The sequence below is a fragment of the Microcebus murinus genome, chromosome 14 (assembly GCF_040939455.1).
Source record: "Microcebus murinus isolate Inina chromosome 14, M.murinus_Inina_mat1.0, whole genome shotgun sequence".
NCBI classification, from domain to species: domain Eukaryota; kingdom Metazoa; phylum Chordata; class Mammalia; order Primates; family Cheirogaleidae; genus Microcebus; species Microcebus murinus.
In genome coordinates, this window is record NC_134117.1 from 59,669,754 (window position 1) to 59,688,396 (window position 18,643).

Below are 18,643 nucleotides of genomic sequence, written 5' to 3' on the forward strand. Positions count from 1 at the left end.
CGGGGGGCGGGGCCAAAACCGGAAGACACGCGAGGCTCCAGATGGGCCCAAGAGGAGAACGGATGAGGGAAACTGCAGCAGGGGAGTCCGAGAGCGCATGCGTCGGGCTGGTGGCTAAGGTGGGAGAAAGGAACCGAGCGAGGGAGAGATGGGGCGAGGCCTATAGGATTAGTAAATAAGGTTGGGCCTAGGGAGGGGGTTATCCTCTTATTGCTCCAGAGGGGGACAGCTCTTCTCCAAAAGCCAATCCCCAATGATCGTTATCATTCACTGCCCCATTGCTTTCTGACAGTGTCTATGCCAAATAAATATCTAATCTTTGTGCAAACTCTACAAGGTAGATCATACATCACAGACCAAGAAACATTGCATGACATATCACTTTAATATGCGCCCAAGCTGGTATTCCAACCCAAAGCTATCTAACTTCAGAACCTACGTTCTTCTCACTGCACCGTGCTGCCCTACCCTTGGGGAAGGCCCCCCAGCCCAGGCCTACCATTGGCATAAACCAAGTCCAAAGGCAGCTGCAACCTGGGCTCAGATTGTTTTGTAGGATGCCCTGGCATGGCCTTTCCCCTCAGGCTGGACTCAAAGCCGGGGGCAGCTGGGAACCTTCCCATTGTAGTTCATACCCTTCCCAGCCCCACCAGGACCTCTGCGAAGTCACTTGAGGGAAGGCAAGACATTTCATCTCTTTCACCGATAACCAGCTCTGGCAGAAGGACAGGGTGACCTTTCTCAGTCTCTATTCTGGGGCCAAAAACCTTTGTAGCAGAGAAATCTCCCTCCCGTCTCAAAACGTTTTGGATGACACTTAGGCCCTTTGGCTCTCAAAGTCTAGGGCAACGCTCACCTCCCTTCTCCCTCTTTGACATACAAGGCCTCCTTCAGTCTTCTCTTGAGAAGTCAATCATCTTCATTTCAGGACCATTGTTCAAAGCTTCCCCCATGAACCTTGTCCCACCCTTTAAGTGAGGTCCTTCGTGTCTCCTCTCCACATTTCTCTGACTCTACAACTCAGAAAACTGCCCCTCACCTCCATGATCCAGAGACTCATCCAGAGACACCTGGCTCCTACTCAGTTTGTGGCCCACCGAGACCTATAAAATTTTTTTCTATAATCCATCCTTGGAGCCAGCTACCTCTTCTCCACCCTGAATCTCTACTTTAACTCAGTCCTCAGAACCAAATAGCCTTATGTAGGGCTCTAAACCTATTAATTCAACAAATTGGCCAGGCACTATGGCTCACACCTGTAATCCTAGCCCTTGGGAAGGCCAAGGCAGGATTGCTTGAGGCCAGGAGTTTGAGGTTGCAGTGAGCTATGATTTCACCCCTCCACTCCAGCCTAGGCAGCAGAGCGACACCCAGTCTCAAAAAAAATTTTCAGTAAATGTTTCTAAGCACCTACTATGTGCTAGACACAGCACATCTTTGTTCCATTTAATTCTCACAGCAATTCTCTGAGATAGGTGTGATTGTCCTTACTTTACCAATGAAGAACCTGAGGTTGAGAGAGGTGGAGTGACTGATTCCAAGTTCTCAGGGAGTTTGGGGGTGGGGGTGGCTTGGGGAGGAAAACATCCTATCCTTTCTGGAGGCCCATGTGACTTGCTGAGTCACTTGCACCTGTCCCACCTGTTCCTGTCAATCTCTGGGAAGAAGAAATGACCCTGGAGAAACAGAGAGGAGCCACCGCAGGGGCAGAGGGGTGGGCGGGCTGGCCCATGGCTGAGACCTCGCTCCCAGAGCCTGGGGGAGATGCGGAGGCCACGCCCTGCCCCAGCATCCCCGAGCTGGAGGAGCTCCTGAGGGAGGGGAAGGCCTCCTCCAGCCGCGTGGATGAAGTCTGGCCCAACCTCTTCATAGGAGATGCGTGAGTGGGGGCAGAGGGTTGTGGGGGGGGGCACAAGGAGTTCTTGAGCTCTTTACCGGACACGGGAGTGGGTGGGAACAAGGAGACATAGTCCTGCTCTGAGCACCCCAGGCCATGGACTTTGTCCCGGAGCCCTGGGCGCCGGTCCGTGCAGTGACCAGCCGTGGCCACCAGGGGGAGCAGCGATTTTTGCCTGCCTGAAAGACGGGAGCTTCCCAGAGGTTCCTGGAGTCTTGTGGCACATCCAGGACTTCTGGCGGGTGTAGGGGACACGGGCCTGGGGAATGGTATTTGCAGGATGACGTAGGGTAGACAGAAAGCCCCTTTCTGGTCCCAGTCTCCCTCCTCTGGACACAAAGTGGGTGGAGAAGCCTGACTGAAGGTGAATCAGGGAAGGCGTCACCTTTAAGCATTTGCAGATTAGAAGCAGGTATGTGGTGGTGGCCAGGACAGTCCGGATGTGCGTGGGAGGACATAGGGCGAGAAGGGAGGGGCAGCCTGAAAGGATTGCTTCCCAGGATTGAAGCAATCCCTTCCTTCCTGGCCAAGGCAGGGGCAGAGAGCCTGAGGAAGCAAAGGTAACCCCTGCAACACCAACTCCCCCACCAGAAAGCTCTGGCGGCGGGGCTGGCGGCTGCAGACCCCAGTTGGAACTTGCTGGGTTCTGGCTCCCTTTGGACCCCAATGGCTCAGTGCCTCTGAAGCAGGCAAAGCCTCCTTCCTGGACCTCGTGCCTCAAGCAGCATCTAGCCCAATTCCTGCTCTCCCCAGGGCCACGGCAAACAACCGCTTTGAGCTTTGGAAGCTGGGCATCACCCACGTGCTGAACGCTGCCCATGGGGGCCTCTACTGTCAGGGCGGCCCTGACTTCTATGGCAGCAGTGTGAGCTACCTGGGAGTGCCAGCCCACGACCTCCCTGATTTCGACATCAGTGCCTACTTCTCCTCCGCAGCCGACTTCATCCACTGTGCCCTCAGCACACCTGGGGGTAGGACTTGGGGTCTGATCTTGTATCCCACGCTGCTCATTCATGGGAGGATGCCCCATTTCCCCTCCCGTCCCTGGTTTTTAAAATCCTCTGCTCAATGCTCCAGCATTTTATCTAACCCCAAACTGAGGCCTGGAATGCAAGGTCATGCCAGGAGGTTGGGGCAACCCTGGCACTAGAAGCCATGTCTCCCAAACAGCAAAACAGTTCTTTATCTGCAACACTCAGCCTTGGGAAACCACCATTTGGTACCTAGATGTCTGGCCCAAAGTACTTTCAACTGGAAAACAAAAAATCTTCAGATACTCAGGGTACAGCAAAGGAGCCCCTGCTTTGTGTTCATCCTGGGAGAAAGCTGTGCCCCTTGCTGTGTGACCCTGGGCAAGCCAGTGTCCCTCTCTAGACTTCAGTTTCCTCATCTGTGCAATGGGAATGACAGGACTACAGCTCACATGACTTTTTAACATCCAAAGCACTTTGATGTTCTTTTGTTCTTCATCTATTCATTCACCAGCTATTTACTGAACATCTGCTATGTGCCAAGCACTGACTTAAAGAAGGCAGGACCCCTGCTCTCTTATAAGTGGTGGAAAGACAGTTGCATTGTGAAGTATCACGAGGGTTCCCCATAGGAGTGGGTGGGCGTGAAGAGCTGTGGTAGCACAAGGCAGGGGTGCTCAAGCCAGAGGATTGGGGTGGAGGAGGACTTCCCTCTGCAACAGTGTTCACTGGGTCATATGCAAAATGATGAGCCACTCTGTGATTCAAGCAATACCTTAGTGGTCAGGAAAGCCCATGCAAGAAGCTGTGTCTCAGCCGAAGCCCGATGAGTAGCAGGAGTTAGTCAGCCTGAGCCCGGGGGAAATGTGTTGCAGGTAGTTGGACTAGCATGTGGTAAGGCTGGAGGTCGGAGACCATGACGGCTTCAAGGAACTGCAAGTTACCCCGTGTTCCGAGAGCTGAGGGTCGGGGAGGGATGGTCTGAGATGAGGCCACAAGGGTCATCAAGGGCCAGATCTTGAAGGGTCTTGTAAGCCATGTTAAGGAATGTGAATTCCATCCTGGGGGTAGGCAGAACAGCTGTTGGTCTACCCATTTTCACAGATCAGGAAACTGAGGCCCATAAAGGCTGAATGACTTGCTCAGGGTCACAGAGTGAGACCAAGGCAGGGCCAGGAACTTAGGTCCCCACCACAGCCCTTGGGTGGGCTGGCGGGTGGGAAAGGGTTCTTCACAAGGATGTCTTCCTCAGCCAAGGTCCTGGTGCACTGTGTGGTGGGCGTGAGCCGCTCCGCCACGCTGGTGCTGGCCTACCTCATGCTGCGCCATCAGCTGTCCCTGCGGCAGGCGGTGATCACCGTGAGGCAGCGCCGATGGGTCTTCCCCAACCGAGGCTTCCTCCGCCAGCTCTGCCAGCTGGACCAGCAACTGCGGGGCACAGGCCGGAGCTGAGGGGCCAGGTGAGGGCTGGGCAGGACACGAGGGCACAAGGCGGTGAAGCTGGGGGTGATTGGCAGTGAGACGTCAGGTGAGGGCTGGGCAGGGAGCATAGAGGGGGAGGCCAGTGGGGGCTGGGCCAGGGACATGGGATAGGGCTGTTCAGGGCTTGGTTGGCAGGGCTGTGTGTGGCTGGAAGTGAGGGTGGAAGGGGGCCTGGCCCGCTCCCCAAGCTGCTGGGCTCCCCTCACCTGCCCAGGGTGTCATCAGGGTGTGGCGTAGGCAATCCTCCTGTAGGACCGCCACCCCATCTCCCCAGCCTACCCCAATTCTTCAGAGGCCCGAGGAAGGGAGGGCGTGGGAGGCATAATACGTGAGAGGTGAGGCCTGCCTTCCTGGTCCCAGGGCCCACCCGCCCTGCCTCGGCCGAAAGCCTGTGGGGGCCTCCTGAGTCCCACCGAGGCACCCATGCAGCCAGCCTGGGCCATCCACACAGCCACGTCACCTTCCCCACAGTCTGGACCCCAGCTACAGCTCCACAGAGAAAACGTTCCAGGCTTAGCTAATTCTTACCCTCGCCCCACCTCACCATCCCCACCACAGGAAGGAAAACAGGTTCCTGTGTGCCCACCCCCAGCCGTGCCTGCCTCACCCCAGATGCCAGGGAGCCCCTGGGTGGTGCCGTTCAGTTCCTGCCCCGGGGCCAGCACTCCACTCCCGCCCCATCACCCCTCTGACCTCAGAGATCTACAGAAGGACCCTCCCTCCCTGCCTGCTTCTGGGGACTCCTTTAGGACATGAAGCGTTTCCTGAAGTCCATCTAGACTCCTTCCTGCTGCCATGGGCCCTGCCCGCTTGTTCTGTGCTCGGGCAGCTGGAGCACCAGCAGGCAGTCCTCACCTTGCACAAGGGGAATGGATCCCCAACGCCGACTTCCTCCTCCTGGGCGCCCCAGGGTCCCCGACTGCCCAGTGGAAGGAGCTGCCCCCACCCCCCAGCAGCAACACTGCTCTCGGCTCCCAGCCCACAGATGGTCACCAAGATACTGCTCCGAATCTTCCGCATCAGCCCTCTGTGAAATTCCCGCCAGCGACTGTGAGGGAGCTGCAGAGTGCCCACCTCCCTTCTCCCCCGTGCCCAGGCTGGGTCTGTCTCTGTCTGGGCCCCGAAGCCTGCCTCCCCCACATTCCTGTGCTCCTGGGGGCCATCAGCCGGGCCTCCAGGGCTGCTCCCCACTCCCAGTGCCTGCCTCCAGCTCCTGCTTCCCAGCCGCTCCTTCCCTCACTCTCTCTTCAGCCCTGTCTTTGGCTGTGCCCCGCCACCCACTGGCCCAGAGGGGCTGCCCGCTGGGGGTAAGCGACCAGCCAAGGCTCCCCTGGAGCTACAAGAGTGGCAGCTTTCTCCTCCTGCCCCACGAGCCCCAGGGCAGGGCCTGTCTCCCCACCTCCCACTCAGAGAGCTGTTTCTGTCTCCTGGGGCACAGCCAGCCCAACCAGAAGGGAGGCACTTTGGCAACATCAACCCCTTCCCACATGCTGGCTGGAGGACGAGCATTTTGGGAGGAGGATTAGGGAAGGATCGGAGCCTAGGCTTAGAGTTTGGGGGTGTGATAGGAGGAATTTAGGGTTATAGCTGGGGTTGGGATTAGGCCCGGGGCCAAGCTGGGTGGGAAACTGTTGCACAGAGCTCTGTGGGTGTGGGGTCTGGGAGGGGGACGTGTTTCCCATGGAATGGCATGTTCCCTGTCTGCGCTCTCTCCTCCAGACAGGATCCAGGAACTTGGCAGAGCAGCAGATCTCTGACCATGCTCAACCACCCCACTTCCTCAGCCTGGGGCCTTAGACACCCTGACCTCTGACCTCATCATCTTTCTCACCAGGCAGCTGACTTTGGGGGATTTGGTTGGGCCGGGCTGCAGCATTGCACAATTCATGGGGGTGTCGTCTAACAGATTGTCTATGCAACTGGAGCCTCCAGGAGTTGTGCAGTGTGCAACCTGGGAGGCCATACACGGCAGCTCTGGGGCTGCAGACTCTGAAGGATGAGGGCACTGTGGGGAAAGGTCACGTCTGTCCAGAAGCTGTGGATGCCAAACCTACCTCCTCATCTCTTTCAGCACCTGTACCCACTTGACCTTACACACAGGGCTCAAGGCAGAAGCAGGTTTAGGTGACAGCTTTTGTCCCTGCCCCAATAAGGACCAGCCAGTCCCACTGTGGGCTTTAGTTTACCTGCTTGTAACATAGAGCCCATCTGTCTCCCAGAGCCCGTCTTTACCTCCTGCCATGGGGCTCTGCCACTCTGCCACCCTGGTACTGGCCCTGCTGGTGCTGCTGGAGGCTCTGGCCCAGGCGGATGCCCAGAAGATGACAAGAGCCCAGCGTGGGGTCCACCCAAGAGCCCGCTACTCCGTCTGCTTCATTCTGTTGTCTGCACCCCCCGTCAGCCACTGTCTTCAGTCCCCACAGGTGGGAGTAGGCTGCCTCTCAGCCAAGCCCTGAGGCTCCTTGACGAGGGACCCCAATTCTGGGGGTTGGGGGAGGAGAGGAAGGGGACTGTAAGTGTTCATGACAGCCCCTGGCCACAGCTGCCTCCCCTGAGTCTCCCCAGGGCTCGGGGAGCAGCAGTGGGGGCTGAGCCTTAGCTCTCTGGAGCGCAAACTTCAGAGCCCGGCGTGGGTGTGGCTGTGTGTGTGTGTGTGTTCATCATCATCTGGGAGAGCAAGTGGGGAGTAGTATCAAGTAGGGGTGTATGAGGAGGGTCTCTGGATGACAGGGAAGGTTCTTAATAGCCCAATTCCAAGGTCCCTAACTGAGCACAGCCTTGGCAGGGACATTAAAGACCATCTCACTGGCCTCATGGGACAGTGGGACCAGAGATACCCCCTGGACATCCCTGTCTGTGGGGGAGGGAGGAGCCTGGCAGAGGGCGGGAGTGACTCCTGGGCACGCGGCTCCTGACTGCAGACCACTCACCCCTTCCTCTGTATGCGGCCTGGACTGTGCCCCTCAGCCTGAGTCTCCCAGATCTTAATCGTAGGCCAGTTCTGTCATCCTCAGTCCCCAACTAAGGGCCCAGACATCGGTTCAGATGTTGTCAACGCCGCCAGTTTGTGTGTGATTTGTGCTAGTCTCTTCCTCCGCAGAAGATCCTGCTGCCTGAACTTTCTGCCCTTGTTCACATTACCCTTGAGGGCCAAGGGGCCTTTTAAAATGGTTTATTTGATTTCCCCTCTCCCTGCCCCACTATTGACAGACACGTACACACATACCACAGGCACGCCCGGGCCAGGCTGCCTTTGCTCCCAGCAGGGCCGGGCCCGGGGCCTGGGCCTGGAGGGGCAGGAACTGACCATGCCATGCTACCAGAGGACAAGTTGGGAGTGGCAGGGGGAGGCCGGAATCGGGGAGCAGACAGCATGCTTTATAATTAAACTCAAATCAAAAATAGAAACAGCATCAAGTGTACGGAGACAGGCAGCTGGAAGCCGGCAGCACAAACTGCCCATCAGGGAAGATCACAGCCTGGGCCGGACACCTCCACAGGTGGGTGAATGCTGCTAATTCTGGGGGGTCCCCGAGCATGCTGGGTAATGAGGGTCAGGGCACCTGTGCCTGTGAGTGTTGGGTAGGTATTAGTTTGGGTGGGGGACCAACTGAGTCAGAGATAGAGACATAGACAAAGCATAGTCTAGTCAGAAAGACCTGGGCTTGAATCCTGGCTCCCATACCCATTGGCTGTGTGACTTGGAGCATATTGCTTAACCTTTCTGAGCCTGTTTCCTCACCTGTAAAATGAGAATGATAATATTACCTGTTTTATAAGGGCACTGTGAGGATTCAGTAAGAAAATGTAAGCACCTAGCTCTATCTGGTACATAGTACATCCTTAATAAGTGGTGAATATAATAATTATTGCTAGACAGAAAAAGAAGCATCAGGAAACACAGAAATAGAGACCAAACCTCACCACCCCATAGGGAAGATTGCCTTCTACTGAGGATGTGGCTGAGGCCTGAGAGGGTAAGAGTAATTATAGCAAAGATAATAATAGTAAGACGCACCATTTATTGCACATCTACCGTGAGGCAGACCCTGGGGAGCCACTTTACACTTATTATTTCATGGAATTCTCACAGCAGCCCCACCGAGGAAATTGGCTCAGAGACGACCACATAGATGCACGTTGCAGATCTGAGAATTCTGCCCAGGCCTGCCCCCCACTCCCAGGCCTGCATGCTGGGGGGGCCCTCAGCAGCTCCCCAGCGGCAGCCGCCTGCCACCCTGTTGGAGGTTCCCCAACTCCTCATGTGTCCTGCCCTGGGAGCTCCAGCCCCACCTGGCCTGTGGCCACACTCCTGCCTGACCCCCCTGAGGAGGAGGAGGAGGAGGAGGCAGAGAGGGTGGGCAGGAGGGGAGACCAGGGGAACATCTCCTGGAGCTGCCGCTGAGGAGGTGGGTGGCAAACAGCTGTCCCTACCCCAAGGAAGCGTGTGCTTTGGCGTGAGGCTGTGGGCATGCAGGGCGGAGTTCTGGAAGGAGCATGAGCTTCCTGGGGTGGGTGGGAGATGGCGGCAAACAGGGAGAGCAACGCGGAGAGCAGAGATGCAGACGGAGACAGAAAACAAGCACGTGGCCGTGTAGCAGCTCAGGAGCAGGAAAACCCGCTGCCCACAGAGGCAGCTGCTCGGCTGAGTGGGAGAAGCAGGGAGGAGGCAGCCTTCTGCCCAAGGAGCAGAACGAGGACTAGAGTGAGTGACAGAGGGGCTGGGCACGGCCTGTGTCTGCTGGACGCTGGGCCCATGCTTCAGGCTGTGGCTGAAGAGATGCGGAAGGAAGTGCAGGCCGCTCACAGCCCAGGTCCGGGGGCAGCACAAAGCAGGGGAACTGCTATAGCCCCTGACTCTCCTCCCTTAAGTGTACCTGGGGCTTGAAGGACGAGTCCCTGGGTGGGCAGCTGGGCCTGACTGGCTGACAAGCTGGGCTGGGCCCCAGTGGGAAAGGGCAGACAGGTGGCAGGTATACAGTGACCATCAGCAGTGAGCCTTAGGTGGGACCTGACCAGGAGTATCCTTAAGGCAGGGAAAAGCCCCTTTCTCCAGTCTTGGGCCCGGGGTCCCGTCGGAGGCTGAGGCAGGAGCTGTGGCCTACCAGGCCCCAATCCCTGGCCCCTCTGGAACCTACAGGGGCAGCCAGCCCGCCGGTTCCCAGGCACCGCTGGGCTGCGAGGCACCTACTGGCCACCAGAGGGCGGCCTTACCCCACGCCAAGCACGACAGGTCTGAGCCCGGTGCCAGCAGCCTTCTCAGAGCCTGTGTGGTCCTGCCTGGGGCTGCTGCAGCCCCACTTGGTGGCTCCAGACCAGTGCGGCTGTTGGACTCCCCTGGGGCCTGGGGACATCTCCCTCCCTACCACACTGCACCCTCTGCTCTGTAGTCACTGCACACCCAGACACTCCTCTGTCCCCCTCTGGTCACCCCCACTGAGAGAAGCCTGAAAGTCAGGCAACGCCAGGATCTTTAGCATGGGGAAGAGACACTATGGTCCAGACAGGAGCGGAGACGTGCTCGAGGGCATGGATGAGTCATGGCAGAGTCCCAAGGGAGCCCGGCTCTCCCCTTCTGTCTTCCCACCACTTAAGGTAGCCTCCCTTCTTTGGGTTGAGGGGGACAGTTATGGTCAAGAGCCTTCAATCTCAAAGAGATGCCAGGCAGAGCAGAGGCCGGGGAGGTTGGCAGGACCCCCACTTCAGTCCACAGGCCCCACCCCCACAGGCTCCAAGAGGACCTGGAATTCTAGCCGCTTCACAGCATTTGTGTTCTGAGCGGAACTTGCCCCAAGCTTGGTTCTGCCCACTGAGCTGAGTCCTGCCCCTGCACCCACTCCCCCATTCCCGGCCCCAGACCATGCCCTAGGTAGGTGGCAGGCCACTCTGCCTGCCCTGAGAGGTCACAGTGGGGGATGAAGGGGAGATCTGTGCCTTCATTTCCACCCTGCCCACCAGCCACCCGCTGGGTGAGCTTGGCCAAGCCGGAGGCCTCCTGGGTACCGATTTCCCTTTCCGGTCCTGGCACCACCCACCAACGGGAAAAGATGTTCTTCCCAGTATGCACCTTCCCTAGTTACTGGTTGAAGGGATCGGGGACAGTTAGCCAAGATAGGCCCTCCATCCCAACACGGCACCCAGCCCATGTTCTGGTGCCGCTGACACCCCAGCTCTGCAGGGTCTCGAACTCCCTCAGCCAGCTGACACCTGGTACAACCCACCCCGCCCAGGGGAGGACTGACGTACAGCACTGCTGGCCTGAGTCATGGGGGTAAGAGGAACACTTGGGCCTGTAGGCAGAGGCGTAGCTCAGCAGCGCCAGGCGCCCCTGAGGAAACAGATGGGTTAGTGACTGCGCTCTGGAGTCCCCCAAAATGGTAACTGAAAGGCTTGGGGATGGAGCTGAAGCAGCTCAGAAGTAGACTGAAACCCCAGCCTGGCTACTCATCAGCCATATGGCTTTGGCATCCATCACTTAAAAAATTTCTGAGCTTCAGCTTCCTCTTGTGTGACATAGGGACATGCCACAAGCAAGGCGTGTGAGAGCCATTGGCGCATTCAGTGTGGCAGTGCTGACAAGCATCAGGTCACAGCCTCTGCCTCTCACCTTGGAGATGATGCCGATCTCCAAGCTCATGAAAGTGTGTGTAGGGGGCGGGGCTGAGGGCCAGCCTGGAAGTAGCAGGGGAGGGGCTTCAGAGGAAATGCCGAGGTTGGGGGGACTTTCCTGGGTGTCCTCCGAGAACCACAGCCATCTGGGGTTTCCATCCCTACAAAGTTCCAACTGACCAGTGACTTACTGGATGAGATCTGCACTGACTAGGTGCCACAAACAGGGGACTCCAAGCGCCCCTTGGCCAAAGCTTCCTACACCTGCAACCTCAGGAGAGGCCAGGAGAGAGGTCACCCAGCTCCGCAGTGGTGACAAGGGATTGATTTCCTTGTGCCCTGGGGAAGGGTGCTAGGCCTCAGCCGCAGCTGAGCTGGTTAATAACCTCATCTGAAACGGCTGAGGCCCCTCCTGCAGCAGCCCAGTGGCACCTGGGCACTGCACCATGGGCCTCCCCATCGGCTAGATCCACCCTCGGGGAGCCTGCCTCCAGTGACTGCCATGTCCACTGTGTTCCAGGATGGATTCGCTGCAGAAGCAGGACCTCCGGAGGCCCAAGATCCATGGCGCAGTCCGGCTAACCCCCTATCAGCCCCCCACGCTGGCTTCGCTGCAGCGCTTGCTGTGGGTCCGTCGGGCCCCCCTACTGAACCACATCAATGAGGTCTGGCCCAACCTCTTCCTGGGAGATGCGTGAGTAGGACCCACTTTGGGGGTGGGGCGGCAGGAGGGTGTGAGGTCCACAGGGGAGTGGGGGCAGGCGCCTCTCCCAGAGCCCCGCAAGGGCAGAGGTGGGACCCACCCTCCTCATCCCACTGTCTCTTTCCCTGTTTTTCTTTCCTTTTATATTATTATTACTTCTAACTGTGGAAATAGAACACACATAAGAAATGTGCACAGAACATATATTACCCAGGTGAAGAAACAAGACATTACTTTTGCCCCAGAAGCCCCTACTGAATCCTTCTCATTATAACTTTTCCCTTCTCTCTGTGGTTTACTGCTAAGTGTTCAATTATTTTCTTGTTTTTCTCAAAAGTTTTACCACCTATACCTGTACAGTATAATTAGCTTCACCTGTTTAAAAGTACATGAATAGGCCGGGCACAGTGGCTCACGCCTGTAACCCTAGCACTCTGGGAGGCCGAGGCAGGCAGATTGCTCAAGGTCAGGAGTTCAAAACCAGCCTGAGCAAGAGCGAGACCCTGTCTCTACTATAAATAGAAAGAAATTAATTGGCCAACTAATATATATATATAAAAAATTAGCTGACCATGGTGGTACATGCCTGTAGTCCCAGCTACTCGGGAGGCTGAGGCAGGAGGATCGCTTGAGCCCAGGAGTTTGAGGTTGCTGTGAGCTAGGCTGACGCCACAGCACTCACTCTATCCTGGGCAACAAAGTGAGACTCTGTTTCTAAATAAATAAATATCACTAAATTCAGTTTACATATATCTCTGGGCACACTTTAGAGTCTTCCTTTAATTAAATTCCTAGAAGGAGAATTGCTAGGACAAAGTATATGTACATAGTTAAGACTTTCGATGCACATGGCCAGATTGCCTTCCAGAAAAGTTTCCTGAGTGAAAAGGGGTCTTAAACTTCAACTGAAGGAGCCCTTCACCCAAGGCCTGTTCACTGGTTCCAGTCGCCACCCTTGGCAGGTTGTAGGTTGGGGTGACAAGTTCCAACCCAGCCAGGGCTAACTCCAGGAGATCTACCCCACCCTCCTAACTGCCCTGTGCCCGCTCCCCAGGTATGCAGCCCGGGACAAGAGCAAGCTGACCCAGCTGGGCATCACCCACATCGTGAATGTCGCTGCAGGCAAGTTTCAGGTGGACACAGGTGCCAAGTTTTACCGAGGAATGCCCTTGGAGTACTACGGCATCGAGGCCGATGACAACCCCTTCTTCGACCTCAGCATCTACTTTCTGCCTATTGCTCGATACATCCGAACTGCTCTCAGTATTCCCCAAGGTGAGCTTCTGGGGAAGCTCTGGAGCTGTGCATGTTTCCAGTAGCACTGGTGGGAGTCCAGAGCCACAACCCTTTCAGCAACCCTCCCACCCCATGGGGCGAATAGCTACTGCCATTTAGTGAGTGTCCTCTTTGGGGACAGCCTGGGAACTGGCAAGCACAGGCATAACTAAGATCTAGTGTGGGCATCAGCATGACCACATCCCTCAGTGAGAGGCCAGGTGCTGGGCAGAGGGTACAGGGCCTAGCAGAGGCTCTTGAGCAGGCTCCTCCAGGATGAGGACTTGCATAGGGCTTCAGGAGCAGGGGAGCAGGCAGAACTGGGGAAAAGAGAGGTAAGTGGGCACCCCTAGTAATCTGAAGCAAATCGGGGAAACTCCAGGAGTAAACCCCCTTCCCAGAGTTGCAAAGGATGCCAGAGGAAGCACCCTGGAGCAGAAGGGAATGCCAGCTTAAGCTAAGCCCTGTCACTGACTTGCCGTGAGACTTTGAACCAATCTCTTCCTCTCTCTGGGCCTCAGTTGCCCCATTTGACAGCGCAGACGGTGTCAGTATTCCAGCATGCTGTGAAGAATGGCCAGGGGCGTCTCTTCTTCCCAAAGGGGTGGGCGGTTCGAGGGCAAGTAGCTGACGCTAGGTTGGGTCTCCCTGCAGGCCGCGTGCTGGTACACTGCGCCATGGGGGTAAGCCGCTCCGCCACGATTGTCCTGGCCTTCCTCATGATCTGCGAGAACATGACACTGGTAGAGGCCATCCAGACGGTGCAAGCCCACCGAGATATCTGCCCCAACACGGGCTTCCTCCGACAGCTCCAGGTTCTGGACAACAGACTGGGGCGGGAGACGGGGCGGCTCTGACCTGGCAGGCAGCCAGGAGCCCTGACCCTCCATCCAGCATGGCCCAACCTGACCAGCCTGGCTCTGGGGACGGCAGCCTCTGCTGTTCCCAGTGACCCTGAGATGTAAATAGCAAGTAGGGGGCTTAGCTGAGGCAGCGGCAGGGATGGCTGGGTAGTGACCTCTAGCAGGTGGATTTCCCCAACCCAATCCAAAGATTCTTTATGCAAAAGAAAGTTCGGTCTGTCTCTATAATAAATGGTTCATCATAATAAAGACAGGCAATCTTCTGGTGGTTTGTGAAGTGATGATTTATTTTCAGGGTGCCCACAAGGTTCTAGGTGGCTTGCCAACTCTGATTCGACATGCTGGCAGCCTAGAGAAGGGGCCAGAATCCATGCCAGGGCTTAATGGGGAAGGAGGATGAGTGGGGATCAGCTAGCAATACCTGTCGCATGTGTGAGATAGAGGAGCCGGGGTACAAGTGCTGAGGATTAGATGACCTCTTCCTCATCTTGTCCTCCTCATACCCTCTACCAAGAGTAAGGTTGTCTGATAAAGACCCAAGTTCAATGCATCACCGTCCTCTCCATGTGTCACCGTCCTCTCCATGTGTCACCATCCTTTCCGTGCCCATCCTACGCAAAGCCAACTTGTGTGCACAGATAGCGTCTCTTGGAACCAGCCAATCTCTCCATTTACACTTTACTTCCAAAGGGACTACTCACAATTACCATCTCCTTACTGAAGAGGCTGAGATAGGAAGATTGCTTGAGCCCAGGAGTTCGAGACTAGCCTGGGCAATATATTGAGAGCCTGTTTCAAAAAAAAAAAAAAATTACAGAGACCTGAAAAATAGAGACATTAAACAAGAGGAAGATATGGGTTTGGGAGGAGACGCTCCAGAAATCCTAGGAAATCCTAGGTGAAAGATGGTTATAGGATGGAAAAAAATATTTGGCTCTGAGTTTCTTAGTTCTTATGCTCTAATAAAATAAAACACTATAGAAAGCCCCCTGCCAGGTTCCTCACCTGTAAATGGTACCCAAGGTATCTGTGGCTGTTTTCCTGCTCCCTTGCTGGCCGTTGCTATTTAGCCCTTGACACCTTAGGCTGACCCTCGAATGTCGAGATTTCTCGAGGTTCTCTCTTCTGCCTCGCCTGCCCTTCAGTGTCCTGTCTCCCCTGGGGGACCCACTTGCTCCTGCAGCCTCAGTTAGCATCTCTAGGTTGATGACCCTCCCCCCCTCCATGGACACAGCTGGCCCAATTCTCTTCCTGAGCTCAAAACCTCTGCCTCCCACTGCCCACCTCCATTTGAGTATTGCACCCAAACTTCAAACTCAGCTGAGATTTTCATCACCAGCCCCCAGCTAGACCCACTCCTCTTCCTAGCTCCCTGTTTCGATGACAGGTTCTGATAGCCATTGACAGGTTCCCAAGTCAGTGACACGTGTCATGTTGGACCCCTCCTAAATACTGCCCAGATCTGCTCACTTGGCTTCATCAATCTCACCTGAATTCTCACAACAGCCAGGCTAGTGTCTTTCTGCCTCCAGCCTTGTTCCTTCTCCAGGGCAGGCTTCTTACTGAAATGAAATCTGATCTCGTCACCCTTTGGCTTAAACCCCTCAAAGGACAAACACCTTGACAAAGTAAGTATATAGGTGCCTCATTACCTGAGGCCTTCTCATATCTCCAGCCACACTGGAATTCTGTTCCCAAACAGACTGCGCAATCAAAGGACAGAAAGTCCACTTGTCATTCCCAGGACGCTTCACTGTCTTCCTCTAGTACCGCACATGCGCCGGGTGGCACCACCTGAATGCTTCACCTTCACCTCTTTCCGCTGGGTTAGCTCCAGCTTCTCCTCGAGGTCTCAGTTTAGACGTCACTTCTGGGAAGCCCTCCTGGACCCCGCAAGCCTGAGATACGTGCTCCTCCTTGGTGTCCCAAAATGCCATCCTACCCCTTGTGATAGCACCACTCGGGACTCAACTTGCCTGGTGCCTCATCATTCTTTCCCACCTGGCTGTCTCAGACCCTGCCTTCCCAGGCTCCAGGGCCCCATGGCTCTGGCTATGACCCTGCCCTCAGGTACAGCCCTGTGGGTCTGTGGACCAGCAGCCACAGCTTGGCACCATGGCCACTAGCCCTCTCTACAGAAGCCATGAGAGGGGGTGGATCGCCGTGGGACTGGGACTGAGTCTCGCCTCCAGAGGGCACCTCCTCTCCTCCAGCCCCACCTGCATGCTGGGTGAGCCGAGCACTGGCTGGGTTGTAGTCCCTGTTCACCTCTTCTGCAACTCATAAACTGTGCAGACATATGCCACCTTGCCTGGTAGGTGTTAATATTCCCATTTTACAGATGAACACACTGAGGCTCAGAAAAGATGAGACGGGGCTAGAATTCTACCTCGTGCATCCAGGATCTCTGGGCTCTGGCTCAAGGGTAGGTAGTGCCCAGTCGGCTCCTCTGATCACCTCCCTGCAGCACCTGGTCCCAGTCCCAGCTGGCTGTTGGCTGCCTCAGGTGCCCTCTGGACCTTTCCCAGAGGGTATACCTATGTCCCTGCTGGGGGATGGTAGAAGGGCTGATGCTGCTGTGCCCAGCTTAGTCACAGGGCCCAGCCACAACCAGCAGGGCTCCTGTCCACCCTAGGGATAGAAAGCTGTTCTCAGTTCATCCTCAGGTTGCTGGGGCTTGTTATTCTCTAGAGCAGATAAAGCCAGTCCCAGCCTGGTAGCCCAATCTGCCCACTCCTGATTCCCTTGGATCCCTCCTCCGCCTGACAACTCAGTCCTTGTTGCTATTTCTTGCTCATGTAGCATCAGCAGGACCCAAGATAGTAGCTCCAAAAGCCAGGCTCTAGATCATCATCCTAGTCTGGGTGTGGGCAGCCTGCCCCTGCTGGCAGGGTGGGTGCCCTGAGACTACAGCAGAGCCACATCTTGGGCCTGGGTTTAGGTTTCAGCAGGTCACCTTCTTGGGGCTCTCTGGCTTGGGTGCAGAATCTGGGGCTGCAGGGGGAGAAGGGAGGTAGCCACAGGGCAGCAGGCAGAGGAAAAGCCAAATATTCCCCATGCACTAGAGGAAACAGAGGCTGAGTGAGCTCCAGGCTGGCACACTCACCCCCCCATGCCTGCCTGCCTGCCACACTCGCCCAGGGAAGTCTGTGACAATGCGTCTACTCTCCCTCTTCTCTAGAGCAGCCTTGTGAAAGAAGGAGTGGTGTGTTGTTAATGACTTTGGAGCCAGAGTTAGTGGGTTCACATCCTACCTCTGCCCCTCATCAGGTGTGTGGTCTCAGTTAATCTCTCTACACCTCAGCTTCCCCATCTAGAACATGCGATTGATAACAGCCACTACGTGGGATTGTGGTAAGGATTGCGTGGGCACACAGAAAGTGCTTCGCACAATATGTGGTAAGTTCTCAAAAATGATAGCCATGATCAATTGTCATTGTAGCACAAAGGACAGGGCCCAGCATCATTCGCTAGTCAGAATTCTCGGTCTTGGACCAAAAGTGGGTGGCATTCTCAGTGCGTTGAATGAATGGATAAATGATTAAAAATTAGCTGGCCTAAATGCAACGTGGTATCCTCCCTTGGATCCTGGAACAGAAAAAGGACATAAGTGGAAAAACTGGTGAAATCCAAATAAAGTTTGTGGTTTAGTTATAGCAATGTTAATTTCTTTGATAAATGTAGCAAGGTTATGGAAGAAGATAACAACCAGCGAAAGCTGGGTGATATACAAGAAATGCCTCTGTTATCTTTATAAGTCTGCTGTAAACCTAAAATTATTTCAAAATTTAAAAAAATTAGCTGACAATTACTGACCGCTTTGCATATGCTGGGCACTGTGCTAAGTGCTTTAGATACATCACTTCTTTTTAAATTTTTTCCAGTTTCATCCATAGTGTTTTATTTCTTTAGGAAAAAATACAAATCAAATATAGCAAAATGTTAAGATATGTTGGCCATAATTGAGTTGTGGGACTATAGATGTTTGCGAGATCTTTTTTTTGCATTTTAAAAATATAACATAACTTTAAAAAATAAAAATAAATAAATAAATCAAGGCCGGGCGCGGTGGCTCACGCCTGTAATCCTAGCTCTCTGGGAGGCTGAGGCGGGCGGATTGCTCGAGGTCAGGAGTTCGAAACCAGCCTGAGCAAAAGCGAGACCCCGTCTCTACTATAAATAGAAAGAAATTAATTGGCCAACTAATATATATAGAAAAAATTAGCCGGGCATGGTGATACATGCCTGTAGTCCCAGCTACTCGGGAGGCTGAGGCAGGAGGATTGCTTGAGCCCAGGAGTTTGAGGTTGCTGTGAGCTAGGCTGACGGCATGGCACTCACTCTAGCCTGAGCAACAAAGTGAGACTCTGTCTCAAAATAAATAAATAAATCAGCTAACTTCTAAATTATAAACATCCTACTCTATATTTAGATTTTAAAAATATCAAGTCAAATGGATTTTAGGAAGAATTCAGAATTAAAGTATACATCATTACTGGCTTCAGGCCTACAACACTGCAAATTCACCTGTTATCCTTTTAAAACCTACAAGAGGCTTTATTATGGATAATCGTGCGTATGAGAAAAGGTAATGATGACCCAGCTGGTAGTATTTAGATAAAATAACTGTGGTTGAAGAGAAGCTAAGCTGGTGAGACAAACTCCCCATCACTTCTTTTGCTCCTTGCAGCCCTATGGGCTAGGTCCTTTTATCACCATTTTATAGACAAGAACACAGGCGCAGAGAGGTTGGGCCAGAACAGCAGATGACATTAACTGAGAGCTCAGTATCTACCAGTGTATTAGTCAGGCTTGGCTAATGGCTCTGACAAAAATCCCAAAA

General features: G+C 54.8%; 1 protein-coding gene across 7 annotated transcripts; it reads left to right on the forward strand.

The window, feature by feature from the left end:
• The first annotated feature begins 1,322 nt into the window (after positions 1–1,322).
• Positions 1,323–14,062, forward strand: DUSP13B (dual specificity phosphatase 13B). Of its 7 annotated transcripts, XM_012760292.3 has the most exons (8): positions 1,657–1,879; positions 2,651–2,868; positions 4,216–4,328; positions 6,570–6,773; positions 7,756–7,850; positions 11,480–11,653; positions 12,717–12,937; positions 13,592–14,062. In XM_012760292.3, exons 1-8 carry the CDS (start codon positions 1,671–1,673, stop codon positions 13,792–13,794), a joined length of 1,437 nt encoding a protein of 478 aa, XP_012615746.2. In that variant the 5' UTR covers positions 1,657–1,670; the 3' UTR covers positions 13,795–14,062. The 7 variants fall into 7 exon arrangements, with proteins under 7 accessions (XP_012615751.2, XP_012615746.2, XP_012615747.2 ...); XM_012760293.3 differs by lacking the exon at positions 2,651–2,868 and having other exon boundaries at positions 1,662–1,879; positions 4,121–4,328; XM_012760298.3 differs by lacking the exons at positions 1,657–1,879; positions 2,651–2,868; positions 4,216–4,328; positions 6,570–6,773; positions 7,756–7,850 and adding exons at positions 10,107–10,219; positions 10,521–10,621.
• Positions 14,063–18,643: the final 4,581 nt, after the last annotated feature.